We start from the raw sequence: 20,286 nt of genomic DNA, 5'->3' as shown, positions 1-20,286 counted from the left end.
AGGTCGGGACTAGAGGACTTAAAGCTGAAGTTTCATGAGCGCGATCTCAGTCTCTACCTTAGGATACTAGCAAATGTATGGTGTTTGTTTTTTTGTTTTTGAGACGAGTCTTGCTCTGTTGCCCACGCTGGAGTGCAGTGGCATGACCTCTGCTCACTGCAACCTCCGCCTCCCGGGTTCAAACGATTCTCCTGCCTCAGCCTCCTGAGTAGCTGGGATTACAGGCACCTATCATTTTTAGTATTTTTAGTAGAGATGAGGTTTCACCATGTTGGCCAGGCTGTTATCAAACTCCTGACCTCAAATGATCCGCTTGCCTCGGCCTCCTCCCAAAGTGCTGGGATTACAGGGGTGAGCCACCGTGCCCAGCCAGTATGGTGTTTTTTGTTACCACGTAAGTTCTAATATTTCCTCATGGTCTTTATTTTTGAAATAGTTCATTGATGTGTATGTGTTCAGAAAAGTTACTGGGAATATATACGTGTCCCACTTCCTCTGCTTTAAAGATAAGTCACTGAGAACATTTCATATTAGCAGAAAAAAAAATCACTGTTACATGTCTTATTTAAATACAAAATTGATTCAAAATAGTTTTTGTTTTGGACTGAGTTTTTGTTTTTACCTGTTATTTTTATGTGTACTTTAGAACGTAAGCATACTTACAGAAAGGAATACTCTAGATATGAATAAAAAGTTCCTTGTTACCCTGCAGAGTCAATGGAATATTGCTTTCTATAATGTATCTGGATATCAGAACTTTGATTCTCTTGACTACTCATTTAAGAAATTGGAGACAAGGCCAGGTGCTGGTGGCTCACACCTGTAATCCCAGCCCTCTGGGAGACTAAGGCAGAGGATCACCTGAGCCCAGAAGTTCAGGGCTTCAGTAAGCTATGACTGCACCATTGCACTCCTGCCTGAGCAACAGAACGAAACCCTGTTTTTAAAAAAATAAAAATAAAATACATGAACACTTGAGACCAAACAGTTTTTGTTTTTTATTTTGTGTTTTTGAGACAGGCTCACTCTGTGCTCAGGCCAGAGTGCAGTGGTGCAGTCTTGGCTGACTGCAACCTCTTCCTCCCAGGTTCAAGAGATTCTCCTGCCTCAGCCTCCCAAGTAGTTGGGATTACAGGTGTGCACCACCATCCCAGCTATTTTTTATTTTTTTTTTTTGTATTTTAGTAGAGACCGTGTTGGCCAGGCTGCTCTCGAACTCCTAGACTCAAGTGATCCACCCTCCTCGGCCTCACAAGTGATGGGATTACAGGTGTAAGCCACCACACCTGGCCCCAAACAGTTTTTAAAAGACCTCTTAATTACGAGAATGGTACATGGACTCAACCTCAATGCCTAGTGAATATTACGATGATTGGGATCTGCCTCTTTAGCAATCCAGTTTTTAACTCTCAGTAGTGTATTTGCCAAAAGTGTATAAAATATAGCTTCGAAAGACTGTGTATTAAGGTGGTATTATCTTTTTAGTTTAGAAATCTTGAGTGTACTTAGAGGTTTTAAAAATTAAATTTTACATTTGAATTCAGAAGCTCTGTTTTTAAATAACAGTGCTGAAGAATAGCAAAAATGTGTGAGACTGGAACAGTGGCTCAAGCCTGCAATCCCAGCACTTTGGGAGGCCTAGGCAGGAGTATGACTTGAGCCCAAGAGTTGGAGACCAGCCTGTAGATAAGCAGACTCTGTCTCTACAAAAATAATTTTTTTTAATTAAAAGTAAGTTAGCTGGGCATGGTGGCACATGCCTCTGGTGCCAACTACTCAGGAGTCTGAGGTGGGAGGATGGCATGAGCCTGGGAAGTTGAGGATGCAGTGAGCCATGATCACACCACTGTATTCCAGTCATGGTAATAGAGCGAGACTCTGTTTCAAAAACAAGTTTGTAAACAGAAGGTAGCCTAAACTTTTCAGGGTTTGTCACATGAATTGTTTTGTTGCAAAATCTTGCAGGATGTAATATCCATGAAATCAGTATGCTTCAATGCAGTGTGAAAGGAGACTTCTGATGTGCCTTGTTGGGGATTATGTCTCTTTCTGAGTCTTTGAGTGCTGGTAATCTGCTAGGTTTTTATACTTCTAACTTTAAATCTCATAAAACTTTCTACCATGCCTTAAATTTGATTTTATAAAAAGTACGAGTAATACATGAATCTATTCTCATTGTTTAAATGTTTCGTAATACAAAAGTACAGTTAGAAAGTGAACTTTCCTCTTTGTGGACCTCCAGTACCCTCCCCCCGGTTCCTTATTGGAGGATGCCCACTTTTGAGTTTGGAGAGTTTTCATCCTGAACTTTTTCATGCATCTACAGATATGTATGTTTTTCTATTTCATGGTGGCTTTATCCTCTTGGTGTATGTATGACCTTCCATGCCAGTTTCTCAGCAACTGCAATATGTAAGGAGGATCTGCTTGCAGGCCATGGTGTAATACTTTTAATGCTTTCCTTTTCCGTCCTGCCATTAGAAATCATCTTGTGAATGGACAGGATAGACAAAAGATGGCTTCTCTTTAGTGTTGGATGGAAGAGGCACCCTGCTGTTTGCACAGTTACCAGCTTCTATTTAGTTATTCTTTTCTCCTTCCAACTCCCACAACTACGGCAAACATTGTTCAAGGCAATGCTATGCAAATAGCCCGCATCCTTGCCCTTGTCTTTTGTCTCCCAGTTAAGGCAGTGTCCAAAAAAGTGTTCCACTCACCAAGTAGCAGCTTTCTGTATTTTTAAGTGCTGTTTTGAGTTAGGAGGAAGGCTAGAAGAGGAACAGAAGAAAAAGAATCTTGAAAAGGACTGGCAGCGTTACTATGACTACCCACTTCAAAGTTGAGTATACTTAACAGCGAGTGCCACGATTGAGCCCTGGATAGTGCAGAGAATGAGGTACCTAGAAGCCTTTGTCTCTGACAGATGCACTTGAAAAATCCATTGTATGGGGAAGGAGGTTCAAAATATACATGTAAACCCAGGAATTGGTGTTTAAGGGGAGAAAATTTATGCTTGCTGTTTCATTAACATATATACACACACAAGTATACAGATACATAAGTAGCAATATGGCCATGCCCCTACTGTATTTGAATAATTGTGAAAAGGTTCATAGTCTCCCTAAAACTTCTCAGGGCTGCTGGCCAAGGTGGCGTTCCCTCTCTTTGCAAAGCCTTTTTTATCTGACATGCTCCCTACCAAGCGGACAAGATACTCAGCTATGTCAGAGGGAGTGGTGGGGCGGAGGTGGGAAAGTTTGGAAGAAAGGGGTGGGAACCATGTGATGTGTGGGAAAGGAGAGCCTGGCAGGCCAAGACAGCAAAAAGCAGGTAGAAAGCTGAAGTTGTAGCATGTCGACTTTTAGAGTGTCATTCTTCTAACTTCAGAATCTGTTTAGGGACTCTCCACAGACATTTATCTACTTCTGCTGTCTTTTTTTATGAACTTAGGAAATCTGATCACTTGAGGTGAGAATGCTTGGTAAAATTCTGACCATCTCTCTTCCTTCCTCAAAATCTGAGAGATACCACTGTAACCCTCTGCTCACATGTCTTTTTCACTTTCCTCTGCCTCTGTCCCATAAACATTTATCCTGAGTTTCATTTTATGTGTTGATAGGGTTTTTCCAGAACTCTCAAAGGAGAAGCACTTATTATAGTACAGTTATGGTGACATTTACTTACTGCTTACTTTGTGCCAAGTGCCATGCTAAGCATTTAACTCCGAAATAGTTAATATTATTATCCCCATTTTGTCAATGTAGAAATGGGCACAGAGAAGTAACTTGCCAATGTTACTCAGCAGCTAAGTGGTGGACCTAGGATTCACTGTGAGCATGCGGACTCCAGAGTCCACATGCTCTGTCACACTCTTTCATCACCTCCCGTAACTGGAATCAGGTCCTAGATTGGAGGCACCTCTTCAGGCAACAGCCCTCTGGTTGCATATTCTACTCACTAATGCCCTATTTACTAAAAATGAGTAAATTAATAAAACTCAAGAGTCACCAATCTGATAGAAAAAATAGTTGTATATGTAAAAAACGCTGAATAGGTCCATTTATGACAGACATTAAGACTTTCCTAAACACCTAAAATTGTCTGTTTCTTGTCTATTGCCTTGTTCTTTCTTCTGCATCCCTAGCATATGGGAGGTACCCTGTACATGTTGAGTGAATGAATCCGTTATGTACACATAAATGAAGCCAGTGTTAGAATGACCTGTTTGTTGGGGCATAAATATTGATTTTATAGAATTTGGGGGTTTTCACAATTGAAGTGAAACATGAGAGTGGAAAAATGCCGTTGCAAGGCTATATACATATCTATACCAGCAAGTATCTATTAAGAGTCTGGTATTTGGTAGGTACTATTTTGAGTAGATACGTAAGAGGTGTGCAAAATGCATATTTCTTTGACGGAGCTTCTGGTCTTTGTGGAGCTAGTTATTTAGTTTCATTTTACAACTGAGTAAATTGAGGCAAGAGGAGGATAAATTTCCCAAGGTCACCTACTAAGTTTTTGATAGCTTTATGTCTGTATAAATTATTGCCTACAGCCACTGAGCCATGAAATAAGCTTTGCTTTTCAGGGTAGAGGTTATTTTTAATCTTATGCTGGTTAATTTTAACAAGTGAAAAGATGATGCATTATAATACTCCTGGTAGTGTTTGTTTCTAACAAAGTAATGATAGCTCAGCTTTCTGGGTGTATCATTTTACAGTTATTGTCAACTTGGTTAATATCTATAAAGTGACACTGAGCCTACCAAATATATAAACTTAAAATTGAAGTAATCTTGAAATCAGAGGTAGACATAATAGATTGTGGTTCTGGGAAGGGAGGTGGGAGGGTGTACTGGAGCATGTGAAATAATCATGATCATTGAGTTGAATAATCATATAATTAACAGAAACATCTGGGCTTTCCACCAGTGTCATCATGATGATGATTCATCAAAGATACCCTTTCATGACTGGGTGCGGTGTCTCATGCCTGTAATCCCAGCACTTTGGGAGGCCAAGGCACGTGGATCTCTTGAGGTCAGGAGTTCGAGACCAGGCTGGTCAACATGGCGAAACCCCGTCTCTACTAAAAATACAAAAGTTAGCCAGGCCTGGTGGTGTGTGCCCATAATCGCAGCTACTTGGGAGTCTGAGGCAGTGAGGCAGGAGAATCACTTGAACCTGGGAGGCAGAGGTTGCAGTGAGCCGAGATTGTGCCACTGCACCGTAACCCGGGTGAGAGCAAGACTGTCTCCAAAAAAAAAAAAGCTACCCTTTCGTGCTAACAGCAACTAGTGAAATAGGGGGAAAATGAGATTTTTCTTCTTAAATTATGAAACTGTGATTCAGGAAGCTGCCAAACAGAACTTTGTGAACTTTACAAATTTAGTTGCACAACTTGACAAATTTTAGGAAGAAGTTCCTATTCTGCATTATGAAAATCAGAAATAACCCAGATGCCTACCAACATGAAAATGAATCAGAAGGCCAGGCGCAGTGGCTCACACCTGTAATCCCAGCACTTTGGGAGGCCGAGGCGGGCAGATCATGAGGTCAGGAGATCGAGACCATCCTGGCTAACCCGGTGAAACCCCATCTCTACTAAAAATATAAAAAATTAGCCAAGCGTGATGGCATACGCCTGTAGTCCCAGCTACTTGGGAGGCTGAGGCAGGAGAATCACTTGAACCCGGCAGGTGGAGGTTGCAATGAGCCGAGATCGTGTCACTGCACTCCAGCCTGGGCGACAGAGCGAGACTCCATCTCAAAAAAAAGAAAATAAATCAGAATGTGTTTTTGTTATTGTTTTTTTGAGACGGAGTCTCTCTCTCTTGCCCAGGCTGGAGTGTAGTGGCATGACCTCGGCTCACTGCAACCTCCGCCTCCCGGGTTCAAGCAGTTCTCCTGCCTCAGTCCCCTGAGTAGCTGGGATTACAGGCACGCGCCACATTGCCTGGCTAATTTTTGTATTTTTAGTAGAGACGGGGTTTCACCATGTTGGCCAGGCAGGACTCGATCTCCTGACCTCAAGTGATCCACCCGCCTCGGCCTTCCAAAGTGCTAGGATTACAGACGTGAGCCGCCGTGCCCAGCTGAATCAGAAATTTTTTGTGCATACATTGGAATACTACCTTATAATACAGAAGCCAAAAGGATAAACTACACATGCACACTACAGTTTGGATGAATCTTAGAAAATACAGCATTGAAGGCCAGGTGCGGTGGCTCATGCCTGTAATCCCAGCACTTTGGGAGGCTGAGATGGGCAGATCACCTGAGTTCAGGAGTTCAAGACCAGCCTAGCCAACATGGTGAAACCCCGTCTCTACTAAAAATACAAAAATTAGCTGGGCACGGTGGCGGGTGCCTGTAATCCCAGCTACTCAGGAGGCTGAGACAGGAGAATTGCTTGAACCTGGGAGGGGACAGGTTGCAGTGAGCCAAGATCATGCCACTGCACTCCATCCTGAACGACAAGAACAAAACTCTGTCTCAAAAAAAAAAAAAAGAAAGAAAAGAAAAAATACGCATTGAGTGAAAGGCTTAGAAAGTTTTATAGAGCATGAAACACTTTCTATAAGAAAGTTGAAAAAAACTGAAACTGAACATATTGCTTAGACCTTCATATATTTGTAACAATATTTTTAAAATAAGATAATGATTGCCAGGCACGGTGGCTCACGCTTGTAATCCCAGCACTTTGGGAGGCCGAGGCGGGCGGATCATGAGGTCAGGAGATCGAGACCACAGTGAAACCCCGTCTCTACTAAAAATACAAAAAAATTAGCCGGGCATGGTGGCGGGCGCCTGTAATCCCAGCTACTCGGAGAGACTGAGGCAGGAGAATGGCGTGAATGCGGGAGGCGGAGCTTGCAGTGAGCCGAGATCACGCCACTGCACTCCAGCCTGGGCGACAGAGCGAGACTCCGTCTCAAAAATAATAATAATAATAATAATAAGATAATGATTTACACGAAATTCAGAAGGTTGCCTTGAAATGAGAGGCAGGAGTTTCGAAGCAAGAAGGAGCACATAAGTACATGTGTTGGTCCATTTCTCCAGTTGAGCAAGGGATTCAGGGATATTGGTTATATTCTTTAAGGATTTAAAATTATATATTGAGTTTGCTATTTTTAAAAAGCGCACAATGCATCATTTTAGAAAATGATTCCCCCCCTTCATTTATCTTTTCCTATTTCGGAATTTATCAGGTGTTCTTAATGTGTCCAACTAGTATGTAAATATGGAGGGAACTCAGAGACAGAGTGGTAGTAGGGTGAGCCAAGTACATAGTGGAAGCATTTTATCTACCCTTTGTGAGCACATGACAGAAAAATCCATACTGGGTTCTCAGTTTGTCAGAATGTGTCCACTTACTAAAAGCCTGAACTTGTAAGTTGGGGGGACTAGAGGAAGATATGGATTGTGCAGCATTAAGGTGTAAAGTATGAAAGCTGATAAAAAAAAATTCTTCAAATCTTAAATTTGTTGAAACTCATGTTTAGGAAATTTCATGAAGAGACTTTGCGTATGTGTGTGTGTTTGTGTGTGTGTGTTCATGCACGTGTGTGTGTGTGTTTTAAATGTGTTTTTATTTTCTCTGAGTAAAATTTAACATCCAGGGAGGAGGAAGAGTTAGGATGGAGTGCTGAAGTTGCAGAATGTAGAAGGAACATGGACTTTGGAGGCATCTAGACAGAAGTAGCTTGGAGTAACAGATCTGCTACTCGCTAATTGTGTGATTCTGGGCCAGTTACGTGGCTGAACTTTGGTTTCATTGTGTATAAAGAGAAGGTATCAATCTCTACTTTGCAGTGTTTTTGTGGAGACTTGACATGGTATTTTTTTTTTTTTTTGGGGGGGACAGTCTCGCTCTTTCACCCAGGCTGGAGTGCAGTGGCGCCATCTCGGCTCACTGCAACCTCCACCTCCCGGGTTCATGCCATTCTCCTGCCTCAGCCTCCTGAGTAGCTGGGATTACAGGGGCCCACCACCATGCCCAGCTAATTTTTTTGTATTTTTAGTAGAGACGGGGTTTCACCGTGTTAGCCAGGATGGTCTCGGTCTCCTGACCTCGTGATCCGCCCGCCTCGGCCTCCCAAAGTGCTGGGATTACAGGCGTGAGCCACCGTGCCCGGCCCTTGACATGGTATTTGTAAAGGACCTAACAGAAAATAGAAATTTAATAAATGATAGCTATTTTAAGTACTTTTTCCACAATATATAACAGAGACATTGAGCCTGTCAAGTTAATCTTTGTGTTATATAGCACTACCTATAGTTCACAGACTGAACTCCCACCCGCGTCACAACCATCTTACAAATAGGTGCCATTACTCACAAATGGGATCAAATGAGAAAATAGTTCAATACAGCTCATATAGTAATTACTCTGTATATGAGAAAAAAAATCAAGGTTTGAATATCTTACTGATGGCTTAACTTTATCTTCATATTCAAAGCTAAGATGTTTACTTAGTAAAGACCCAAATGTGAAAACAGTACTAAGCAATATCTAGAATCCTTTTTTTTTTCTTTGAGACAGTGTTTCGCAGGCTGGAGTGCAGTGGTGCAATCTCAGCTCACCGCAACCCCCGCCTCCCAGGTTCAAGCGATTCTCCTGCCTTAGCCTCCAGAGTAGCAGGGATTACAGGCATGCGCCACCACACTCAGCTAATTTTGTATTTTTAGTAAAGATGGGGTTTCTCCATGTTGGTCAGGCTGGTCCTGAACTCTCGACCTCAGGTGACCCACCCGCCTCAGCCTCCCAAAGTGCTGGGATGACAGGCGTGAGCCACCGTGCCCGGCCATAGAATTGTTTTTATAAGTTTCTACAAATAGTACTGTTTTCATAGTAACTTCTTTGCCTATGAACAATGGATATCTGTTCGTGCTGAAGACTCAATGGTGTTTACCTAAAGAACAGCGTAGAAGTACAGTTTTTCTTGCCCACCCCCGGGTCTTATTTCTGAAATGGCTGCTAACACCTCAAACTGGTAGATCTGGGAAATTCAAGGATACCAGTACAGGCATGTTTTTCTTTCCTTGCCAAAAAGTTTATTTGTTTTGGGCTTGCCTCTCTGTGTCCTCTACCTGGAGAGAGGCAGGGTGGGATGGATCTTCCGAAGGAATGTGAATCAAGTTTCTTGCTTACTAACCTTGATGTTCCTGTTGTGTTGGTATGTTGCAATCAATCTAGATCTGTTCAAATTAGTAAATGCTTACTGGGGTGAAGAGATTGTTGTGGTTTGTGACAAGGCCGAATTCAGGTTTTGGACTCCAGGCAATCACATGGCATTCGGATTTATTCATGTATTCCTTGTTCTATTTTAAGAACATATCAGTGATCTAGAGTTTTGATATCACACATACAGATAGCTAAGGCTGTTTGGAGTTGTGGTTCCAGGAATGTCCCATGTAATTTGAAGGTTTTAATGACTACTTACTATGTTTTGAAGTATTGCATGATATAAAGTGAATCTATAAACTGTCCCCTTTGTTAATATATAATATGGGAATATTTTTGGCTAGAAAGGAATTGAACTGAATTAAATGAGAATGTGTTAAATGAAGGCTTGTGTTCAGTATTTGGATATGAAAACGCTGTTTCCTGGAAAAGGTGTTTCTGTCTTACTGCTGAATGCCTAGTGAGTGCCTGGAGCACTACCTGGCATGTGGAGCACCTCTTAGTGAATATTTGTTGAATGAATGAATGAATGAATGAATGAATGGCTCTGAGTCTAGATGTAGAGTAATGATGAGAGAGAATGAGATAGAAATAAAACCAGGAGTATTTTGCTTTCCTTAGTAACTTACTGATTTTCCCCAATTATAAATAAGCCTATATATATGCCTTCTTACATTGTACCAGTATACCCTCCTTCTTTTTTTTATTTTGAAACAGGGTAGAGTGCAGTGGTACGATCTCGGCTCACTGCAGCCTCTGCCTCCTGTCCTCACGTGATTCTCCCACCTCAGTCTCCCAAGTAGCTAGGACCACATGTGCGTGCCACCATACCTTGCTAATTTTTGTTTTTGTAGAGATGGAGTTTGCTATGTTGCCCAGGCTGGTTTCAAACTCCTGAGCTCAAGCCATTCACCTGCCTCAGCCTTCCAAAGTGCTGGGATTACAGGCACATGCCACCACATCTGACTAATTTTTGTATTTTTAGTAGAGACGAAGTTTCACCATGTTGGCCAGGCTGGTCTCGAACTCCTGACCTCAGGTGATCTGCCCGCCTTGGCCTCCCAAAGTGCTGTTATTATAGGCATGAGCCACCGCACCCAGCCATCCACCCCCTCTTCCTAACAATATGAAAATGCCAGTTTCTCTACAGAATTTGATTATTAGCATTTTTTTTCTTTCAATTCAGTCTCAAATTATGATGAAGGATTTGAGATTTTAACAATATTCAAGGAGTTTTTTTAGTTTTCAGAAATTAGGTAAATCAAGATGGCCCTCTGATAACAATCCCTAGAAAGGAATAGTCTCAGGTCATATTTCTTGTATTTGTATGTTCCTCCTTAAAATTGGAACCCTTCAATACAAAAACAAGCAAACAAACACTTTGTTTGAATTCTCCAAAACATTTTCAAAGAAAATTCTTATTCTTCTCTTTGTAATTTATGTAGTTCATAGAGCAAGTACCTGCCTTTTTGCTACCAAGGTATAAATGCCTCATTGGATAATGTAGGGCCGTGTGTGTGTGTGTGTGTGTGTGTGTGTGTGTTAAGAAAATATAATTGTCTTCAGTATGTTATCGAGTGGGAGGATTTTAAAACTATAACATGGTTTAATCTTCTGCTTAGAAACATATTTCATGCTTAAGGCTGGGCGCGGTGGCTCACGCCTGTAATCCCAGCACTTTGGGAGGCTGAGGCGGGAGGATCATGAGGTCAGAAGTTCAAGACCAGCCTGGCCAAGATGGTGAAACCCCGTCTCTACTAAAAATACAAAAATTAGCCAGGCGTGGTGGTGGGCGCCTGTAATCCCAGCTACTTGGGAGGCTGAGGCAGAGAATTGCTTGAACCCGGGAGCTGAGATCACACCACTGCACTCCAGCCTGGGCGACAGAGCAAGACTCCGTCTCAAAAAAAAAAAAAGAAAAAAGAAAAAAAAAAGAAACATATTTTATGCTTAATACAGAAACTTGGTAAATACAACAAAATCAAAAAGGGGGGAAATTGGCATTAATTGGGAAAGATTTTACTTTTTTAACTTCAAGTTTTTTTTTGCATTTCTGCCTAACCTAAAAGGTCAGGTTTTTGTACCTCGGAGAAGGAAATTATAAATGCCCAAGAATAAGATATTTAAATTGAAAATCTGCTTTAGCTTTTGTTTTTATCTTTTTGGTTTTTTTTTCCTTCTGAGAGCCTCATTTTTTTATGCTTTAGCTTTTCTTGAAACATAACATTTAGCATAGTAAAGAATTTTAATAGCTATGTAGATAAGAATGAAAGAGGTGAATTACATGCTTGTTAAATTAAGCTAACTGCCTCTTTTACCATCTTTACTATAGATTATTATCCAGTGTTAATTGTCATCCTTTTATTCAGTCCTTGATCCCAAAGTAAGAGGAATTGATGAGGATATGTGCATTGTGTTATGTCTGATCACAGTTTGACTAGCACAGTCTGGAAGTGGGTTGTACAGGATGAGAGAGAGAAGCCTAATTGCTCTCCCAGCATCAGCAGCATCTATAAAGCATCCTGGGAATTGCTTGCCCTACGTTCAGAGCAGCTGGTCACATGAGCCTGAATTTTCAGTTCAGTTCATTAGTCAGCCATTTTGGTCAACACCCTGCTTACTGCGCACGGCCAATCCTATGAGAACTCAGCATCCCAGCTCATCTGAGCAGATCCTGGAAGTGATTTCTGCAGCTCAGGATTTTTTTTTTAAGCTACATTGAAAATATAGATTTATTTTTTGTTCAGGTTTTTCTTTTATATTTTTTTTTTCTGCACAAAGGAGGAGGATTTTTCACTTATTCATATCGAGGCCAGATTTTTAAAGCCAGCTAAGGCAGCATCGGCTGTGCAGGATTTAAAGCCTACAGCTCAGCTGAAAAAAAAGGTGGGGGGCAGGGAAGGGAAGATAAAAGGAGAGGAAGCTGGGAGAAGACAAGCATCATCTCATTTTGCTATGTGGTAGGAACTGTCTATAAGATAGTGTAGAATTATCTTGAGCAGTTTGTTCTTAACCTATAAGGTATTTTTCCTTTTTTTTTTTTAAACCTCCCCCACCCTTTTCCTGAAAGCTTTGTTTCAGAGATTTGTATTGGGTTTTTTTGGTGAGGAGGTTGTATTTATTTTTGTGGTGTGTGTGTGTGTGTGTGTGTGTGTCTGTGTGTGTGTTGTGGTCCCAGCTGAGTCATCATGTCTGCTCTGACGCCTCCGACCGATATGCCAACCCCCACCACTGACAAGATCACACAGGCTGCCATGGAGACCATCTACCTTTGCAAATTCCGAGTGTCCATGGATGGAGAATGGCTCTGTCTGCGAGAGCTGGATGACATCTCACTTACACCTGACCCAGAGCCTACCCATGAAGGTATGGTCAGATCCTGTCCGCTAGTATCTCACCAGCATCCTCATTGTTATGGGGGAGGGCTGGGAGGATCAGGGAGAGGTAGAAAGAACCTACACTCTCAACTGTTAACAGTCCTGAAAACCTTGCATCTTTACTTACCACCCAGCTCCTTTCTGTTGCTCATGGGGGAAAAATAATTTTTTTTCCTGCCCCTTGAGGTATCCTTTCAAAAGACACTGGATACTTGTTTAGAGTTCTTTGTCTTTAAGCCTCTAAAGAAAACATTTGAGGTCACTTATCACATCTGATTCTAATCAATAATGAGAAAGCTATTAATTTTGTTCATATATGAAAATGTTATAGAAATTGTAGTGATTTATAACACTAAGTTAAGACAACATGACTGTAATTATAGGATTGTACATGATGAATACAGTAGAAACACCAGGGTATTTGGTAATGGTATCCTCACCATTATATGAGGATACAGTGTTAAGCAAGTTATGACATCTAGGAAATATTTGATAACTTTTTTTAACAATATGGATTATTAGGTTAGATGAGAGAATAACTTTCAGCATTTATTTATTGAATACGGACTCCTAAGAAAGCATAATGCCTTGGAAAGGTTAAATATGATTAATATGGTATCCCTATAGATTACAACAGAATGGTAATATTGGAATCTATTGGCCATTGCTTTTTATAAATTATTTGTGGTAACTATTATGATCCATTTGAGATTTCCACTGTCAGTACCTCTGAGATCTTTGTGGTCTCTTGACTTGCGACTTTTCTCCAGGACTCTTCCTAATTTATGAGAGGTTTTCTGCTTCTACCCTTTAATTCTCTTAATGCCACAGAAAGAGAGTTGATTTGAGTCATAGCTACAAATTGTTTTGTTTTTAATACAGTGGCTTCTTAGCTAGGGTTTATTCTCTGTCCTTATATTGATGAAAAAAAAAATGCTTGCATGTGAGGAGAAATTCTTTATAAACATCTGCCTGATAGGCACATCGACAGGACAAAGAAGACCATAGGTGAATTGTACCTAGCAGATGGGGTTAGGAAAGGTGATTCTCTGCCTTTGACCTTGAGTTGAAATCTTATCATGACTCAGAATTTGCCCATTGTGTTTGATAAGGATTTTATCTTCCCAGTCAGCCTTAGCCTTGAGAAAGTTTTAGGGATGGTTAATCACACAGGACACAAAGCAGTCATTTTGGGTGTGTCTTTAAGAACAATGTTTAAGTGGTTTTTAAGACCCTTTGCATCTTTTAACAATTGGTTTGTTAATTGGACAGCTTTCTTTGTCTGTAAGTTTCATTATGTGCACAAGTTAGAAGACATCAGCTGAAATTCCATGCAATGCCAGTACTATTTATTTTTTATTATTATTTTATTCTGTATTTTCATCAAAACATCGTTACATCCAACGATTCCAGTACTACTTAAAACAGCCTCTAAAGCTTTAAAAGTCTTCAGGGAAGAAAAATACAGTTTTAGAAGGCTACCAAGAAGTCTTCTGCCAACTGCCTCAGTTTACATATTTTGTTTGAAAAAAATGTATTCCCGTACATTTTGAGAGTTATACAATATGCAGTATTCCCTTTATCATGAAATCTAGTTTATCAGTGTCTCAAAAATAATTTTTAACAATTTTAACACCTCGAATATATGTTTTTGGAGCAAGATTCCTGTGGATAAGCAAAAGTGAGCTGTTTGGTTCATGTAAGCGTTTTTAGCAGCGCCGTTTGAATTCTTCATGGAGAAATCTGTAGCAACACATTTCTCAGTATGGAAAATGTGTGAGAGCTGTAATCTAAGCAATAAGTTGTATGTCTGCTGATTAAAGAAATCAGATAAATACAGAGTTTCCAAGACCTTTAATCAACTATAGAGGATTTGGAAGAAAATAGAGAAATGCTGACAGTGCATTTTAGAATTTTGCCTTTAATTGGGCAAGAAAGCCATTATTTTAAATTGTTAGAAATGAAAATAAAGAAAGCATAGGCCTTTGAAAGCCTATGAGTATTACTGTCTTGCTCCATTACCAAACTCTGGATATTTAAACAGTCATTTGGTCCCAAGAAATATCCACTTTTATGTTAATACCACTGATAGTTATTAGATTTAATTTAGCTATAAGCATTTAAGTGGTGGTCACCAGGCCTATGATTATGTGAATCTCACCTTGTTGACAAAATGGAACTCCTGATGTGTGGACGCAGGAGTATTCAGACTGCTTTCCGGGCTGATTCATAGAGGGAAAAATATCTGACCACCCAAATCCTAGAGTGAAGTCTCCTCACTCCCACAAAAGAAAACAGGCAAAAAGCATAATGTTCCCTCTTAAAATGATGTAGACTGACTGTTTGTACTCAGCAATAGAGGCTCTGTGGCTTCCACATTTTATTTTCTTAAAACCAGAGTTCCGGCCGGGCGCGGTGGCTCACGCTTGTAATCCCAGCACTTTGGGAGGCCGAGGCGGGCGGATCACGAGGTCAGGAGATCGAGACCACGGTGAAACCCCGTCTCTACCAAAAATATAAAAAATTAGCCGGGCGTGGTGGCGGGCGCCTGTAGTCCCAGCTACTCGGAGAGGCTGAGGCAGGAGAATGGCGTGAACCCGGGAGGCGGAGCTTGCAGTGAGCCGAGATCGCGCCACTGCACTCCAGCCTGGGCGACAGAGCGAGACTCCGTCTCAAAAAAAAAAAAAAAAAAAAACCAGAGTTCCTAGCCCTTCACTGAGCAGTACACAGTATAGGCCTGGACCTAGAGTTTCTGCCTACTTTAAACCTTAAATAAATGAGAATAAAAGCATTCACTTCATTATCTCAATGCTTATTGGTGGTCAATGAGAAATTATCTCTCTTTTGTCTTACATACTTTTTTTTTTTTTTTTTTTTTTAGACAGAGTTTTGTTCTTACTGCCCAGGCTGGAGTGCAATGGCGCAATCTCGGCTCATTGCAAACTCCGCCTCCCGGGTTCAAGCGATTCTCCTGCCTCAGCCTCCCAAGTAGCTGGGATTACAGGCATGGCGCCACCACACCCAGCCAATTTTTGTATTTTTCGTAGAGATGGGGTTTTTGCATGTTCATCAGGCTGGTCTCGAACTCCCGACCTCAAGTGATACACCCCACTTGACCTCCTAAAGTGCTGGGATTACAAGTGTGAGCCACCGTGCCCAGCTTATATACTCTTATTTTCAAAAGCCAAAAGCAAATCTACAACAAGTTTAATTGCAAATAGATTTCCCCTAAAGGCAAGAGCCTGTGATTGACTCCACAGGAGAAGGGTCAGGAGAGGCTTCATTAAGTGAGACCTTAAGAGATAACTAGATGATCACCAGACTGACATAGGGAGGGCATTTCAAACAGTACATAGTGAGCTGGCCCAGCCAGGGAATAGCAAACGGGAGCACAGCGGGCTTCTGTTTGGCACAACAGGGAGCAAGCCTGGAAAGATAAGCAGGGGCTTGACTGTAGAAATCTTATTCATACTGAAAAGCCTGCACTTGATTCTATAGTGAAAAGCTACTGGTGCTTTATGTCTGGGAGTAACATGAAATAAGATTTGTATTTGGAATGATCACTCTGGCAACAGTGTAGTGGATGGATCAGAAGGATATAAGCTCTCAGGGACCCCTAACTATAACTTTTAAAATGGTCTGGGTAAGAGATGACAATCTCAAATTAAGGCAGCGAGAGTGAACACCGAAGGAACAATCCCTGGAAAAGTAGAATGTACCTGATGACTGAGGGGCTGGGTGGCTGGAGAATGAAGGTAAGGCGTTGCCTGGGATGACTCTCCAACTTCTGGCTGCAGAAGCTAGGTTCCCTTTACCAGTAGGGAATATAGAAGGAAGAAAACATTTGAGTTCTTGATGCTTAATAGATTGTGACTAACAAAAGCACTACCATCACTCTTTTTTTTTTTTTTTTTTTTTTTTTGAGACAGAGTTTCGCTCTCATTGCCCAGGCTGGAGTGCAATGGCGCTATCTCTGCTCACTGCAACCTCCACCTCCCAGGTTCAAGCGATTCTCCTGCCTCAGACTCCCCGAGTAGCTGGGATTACAGGCATGCGCCACCATGCCCAGCTAATTTTGTATTTTTAGCAGAGACAGGGTTTCTCCATGTTGGTCAGGCTGGTCTTGAACTCCCGACCTCAGGTGATCACCCGCCTCGGCTTCCCAAAGTGCTGCAATTACAGGCGTGAGCCACTGCGCCCCGCCCATTACTCTCAATTGAGCCTTCCACCCGCCCCACAGAAGCATTAATCAGATTTATACTTTTCCAGATTACATTTCCTGGCTTAAGTCTGTACCCTAATTTACATTAAGAGTTGGAATCCTCACACGGAAAGGCGAGGGTGAGGATAAAAGGAGCGAGACTTAAATGGACGTTCAGAGATGTGAGAATGTGGCTTACTTTCTTACTCTGCTTGTGTCATGTCAGCACTAGAGGAGCAGCCTTGTTTATAGAAAATTCATTTTGCATTTTCTTAATTTAGAAAAACGTGTACCACGATTGAAATGACCTCTCACTTTTTTTTTTTTAGTTTGTGAAAGCATAGTGGGATTTCTTTCCTTTTTTTTTTTTTTTTTTTTAACCAAAGCAATGTTGGAAGTAAGTGGAATTTCAAAGTAAAGGAACTTTTAAAGCACCATGAAAATTTTAGAGAACATGTGTTCTCTATTTTCCTCAAGAATGGAAGCAGAACACTTCAATTAGACCTTTAAGCATCATTATATTAATTTCAGAAGTGGTATTATTACTGAGATGAAGTGATAATGTTTTATTTTTGTGATTTTTTTTAAGTCACATGCTTATATGTATCTGAATTTCTTGGAGTAACATTCTCAAAACAAGTTACATATAATTCTAGGATCAGGAAAATAATAACTTTTTTTTTTTCTTTTTTTTTTGAGACAGAGTCTCACTCTGTTGCCCAGGCTGGAGTGCAGTGGCAAGTTCCCAGCTCACTGAAACCTCTGCCTCCCGGGTTCAAGCGACTCTCCTGCCTCAGCCTCCCTAGTAACTGGGATTACAGGCAGGTGCCACCACGCCTGGGTAATTTTTGTATTTTTAGTGGAGACGGGGTTTCACCATGTTGGCCAGGCTGGTCTTGCACTCCTGACCTCAGGCGATCCACCCACCTTGGCCTCCCAAAATGCTGGGATTACAAAAAATTATCTGAGCATGGTGGCGGGTGCCTGTAATCCCAGCTACTCGGAAGGCTGAGGCAGGAAAATCACTTGAACCCAGGAGGCAGAGGTTGCGGTGAGCCAAGATCGTGCCACTGCACTCCAGCCTTGGCAACAAGAGAGAAACTCTGTCTCAAAAAAAAAAAAAAAAAAAAAAGATTTTTTTAAAGAAATGCACCAATACTTGTTATGTATACACATGTCCACATATGTGAAGGGCAGGCTATAGTATTACCTTCGGTATTATTGAATGTTTAACTACAAAACCAACTATAGCTATGACTCAGTTTATAACACGTTTACCCTTAACGAGTTTACCTAATTAGAAATGTGTATGTTAATAAAAGTTTTGACACTTTAAAGAGAATTTTTAAAGAATGAAATCCTGACTCATTTGTTGTCTCAAGTGACTACAGATACCCCTTGATTTAAGATGGGGTTATGTCCTGAAAAACCCATCCTAAGTTGAAAACACCATAAAATGAAAATGCATTTAATACACCTACTGTACCGAACTTAATCGCTTAAATAGCTTAGCCTCGCCTGCCTTAAACATGCTTAGAAGACTTAGTCAACAGTTGTGCAAAATCATCTGGCAGCACAGTACCCTGTAGTGTATTGGTTGTTTACTCTGATCTGTGGCTGATCGTGTGGCTGACTAGGATGGTGTGGCTGACTGGGAGCTGCGGCTCGCTGCCGCTGCCCAGCATCGTGAGAGAGGATCACCTGGCGTATTGCTAGCTCGGGAAAAGATCAAAATTCAAAATTTGAAGTAGGGTTTCTACTGAACGCATATCACTTTCTCATCGTTGTAAAGTTGAAATATCGTAAGTTGAACCTTCATAAGCCGGGGACCGTCTATAAATTGAAATTAGCCTAAAAGACAGCAGTAGTATCGTATTTCAAAAGAGAAAATGTTATTTTGCATATACAGCCTTTACTCTGTAAAGTGTTTCAGACAGATTTTTTTTAAATATAATTTGTAATCTAAGTCCAATTCCTTGTTCTTAAACTAAATGTCCAGCTTTTGGTCTATTTTCTTTTTTCTTCCACATTCCTACTCTCTGTTATCATTTTTCAGATATTTATATGGTTTGAGTGGCAGGCAAGTTAAAAATCGCAATTTAAAATAATTTTTGTGTGCTTTTCAAAGTGAAGCCAAGTTGGATTTTTTAAATAAGACTTTTTTCCGATTACAAGAGGAAATTTGTTGTGGAGATTTGGAAATTTCTTTTCTTTTTTTTTTTTTAATGAGGCCTTGAGATTTGGAAATTTCTAAGTAGAATTTTGACACAGAATTCAAAATGACTGAAGAAATCTGCTGGATACCTAATGAGTCTCTTTAGAGTTGGGTGGATATTAATTAGACTATGGAAAACTTTATTGCTCTCAATATGGGGTATATTTGAGAACAGTAAAGGAATTCGTACAATAATGGGGTTGATTTGGCAATTGGTGTTTTAGCTACTGTGATGGTCATTAATTTAGAGATAATATAGGATAGTAGTTAAAAGTATGGATTTTGTGGCTTGGACCTGGACCTGGATTCAGTTCCATACCCCACTACTCAGTAGTCATGTGGCATTGCACAAGTTATCACTTCATGCTTGTTTTTTTTGTTTTGTTTTGAGACAGAGTCTCGCACTGTCACCTGGACTGGAGTGCAATGGCACGATCTTGGCTCACTGCAACCTCCACCTCCAGAGTTCACACAATTCTCCTGCCTCAGCCTCCTGAGTAGCTGGGATTACAGGTGCACACCACCACACCCAGCTAATTTTTTGTATTTTTAGTAGAGACGGTTTCCCCATGTTGGCCAGGCTGGTCTCGAACTCCTGACCTCAAGTGATCTGCCCACCTCTGTTTCCCAAAGTGCTAGGATTACAGATGTGAGCCACCATGCTTGAGTTTTTCTCTCCTCTTAATTGGGAATATTAACGGTAACTACTTCAGAGGTTAGAAGGATTAAATGAGATAATTAATGTAAAGCACCCTATAAATGGTGGCTATTTATATTAGTAGTTATTCATGAAGCAGTAGCTGAAGCCACAGCAGTTTAAGCCATATTCTTAAATACATTGCCATTTTATTTTATATTTCTATTTTTATATCTATCTTTATAGAGTAGTCTGAACAAGTTATTTATCAGACTAAAGATGAACATTAGTAGTAGCTTAAACTCAAGTTTTAGCATTGTCCTTTCTTGGACCTCTATAAATAAGAAAATAATTGATTAAAAATCAACAAGTTAGAAGTTATCAAGAAATATGTGGTTTCTTTTCTTTTTTTTTTTTTTTTTTTTTTTTTTTTTTTTTTTTTTGAGACGGAGTCTCCCTCTGTCGCCCAGGCTGGAGTGCAGTGGCGCAATCTCGGCTCGGCTCACTGCAAGCTCCGCCTCCCGGGTTCACGCCATTCTCCTGCCTCAGCCTCTCCGAGTAGCTGGGACTACAGGCGCCCGCCAACACGCCCGGCTAATTTTTTGTATTTTTAGTAGAGACGGGGTTTCACCGTATTAGCCAGGATGGTCTCGATCTCCTGACC

At 40.9% G+C, this 20,286-nt stretch overlaps 1 protein-coding gene across 8 annotated transcripts in view; it reads left to right on the top strand.

The window, feature by feature from the left end:
* RUFY3 (RUN and FYVE domain containing 3) overlaps window positions 1-20,286 on the top strand; it is a 102,166-nt gene that overhangs the window by 2,424 nt on the left and 79,456 nt on the right. Inside the window, exons 1-2 of one of the 8 annotated variants that reach the window (XM_032150614.2) lie at window positions 11,750-12,213; window positions 12,371-12,558. The exons of 4 other annotated variants lie outside the window; for them this stretch is intronic. In XM_032150614.2, the coding sequence (XP_032006505.1) occupies window positions 12,381-12,558 (178 nt within the window). In that variant the 5' untranslated portion in view covers window positions 11,750-12,213; window positions 12,371-12,380. Of the gene's footprint in view, window positions 1-11,749; window positions 12,559-20,286 lie in introns of those variants that run through there. 3 more of the 8 variants (XM_032150622.2, XM_032150653.2, XM_032150662.2) reach the window with 3 other exon arrangements.

The sequence above is a fragment of the Hylobates moloch genome, unplaced genomic scaffold (assembly GCF_009828535.3).
Source record: "Hylobates moloch isolate HMO894 unplaced genomic scaffold, HMol_V3 SCAFFOLD_2, whole genome shotgun sequence".
NCBI classification, from domain to species: domain Eukaryota; kingdom Metazoa; phylum Chordata; class Mammalia; order Primates; family Hylobatidae; genus Hylobates; species Hylobates moloch.
Note: the sequence above shows the minus strand (reverse complement) of the source record. Positions and strands in the feature narration are given on the sequence as shown.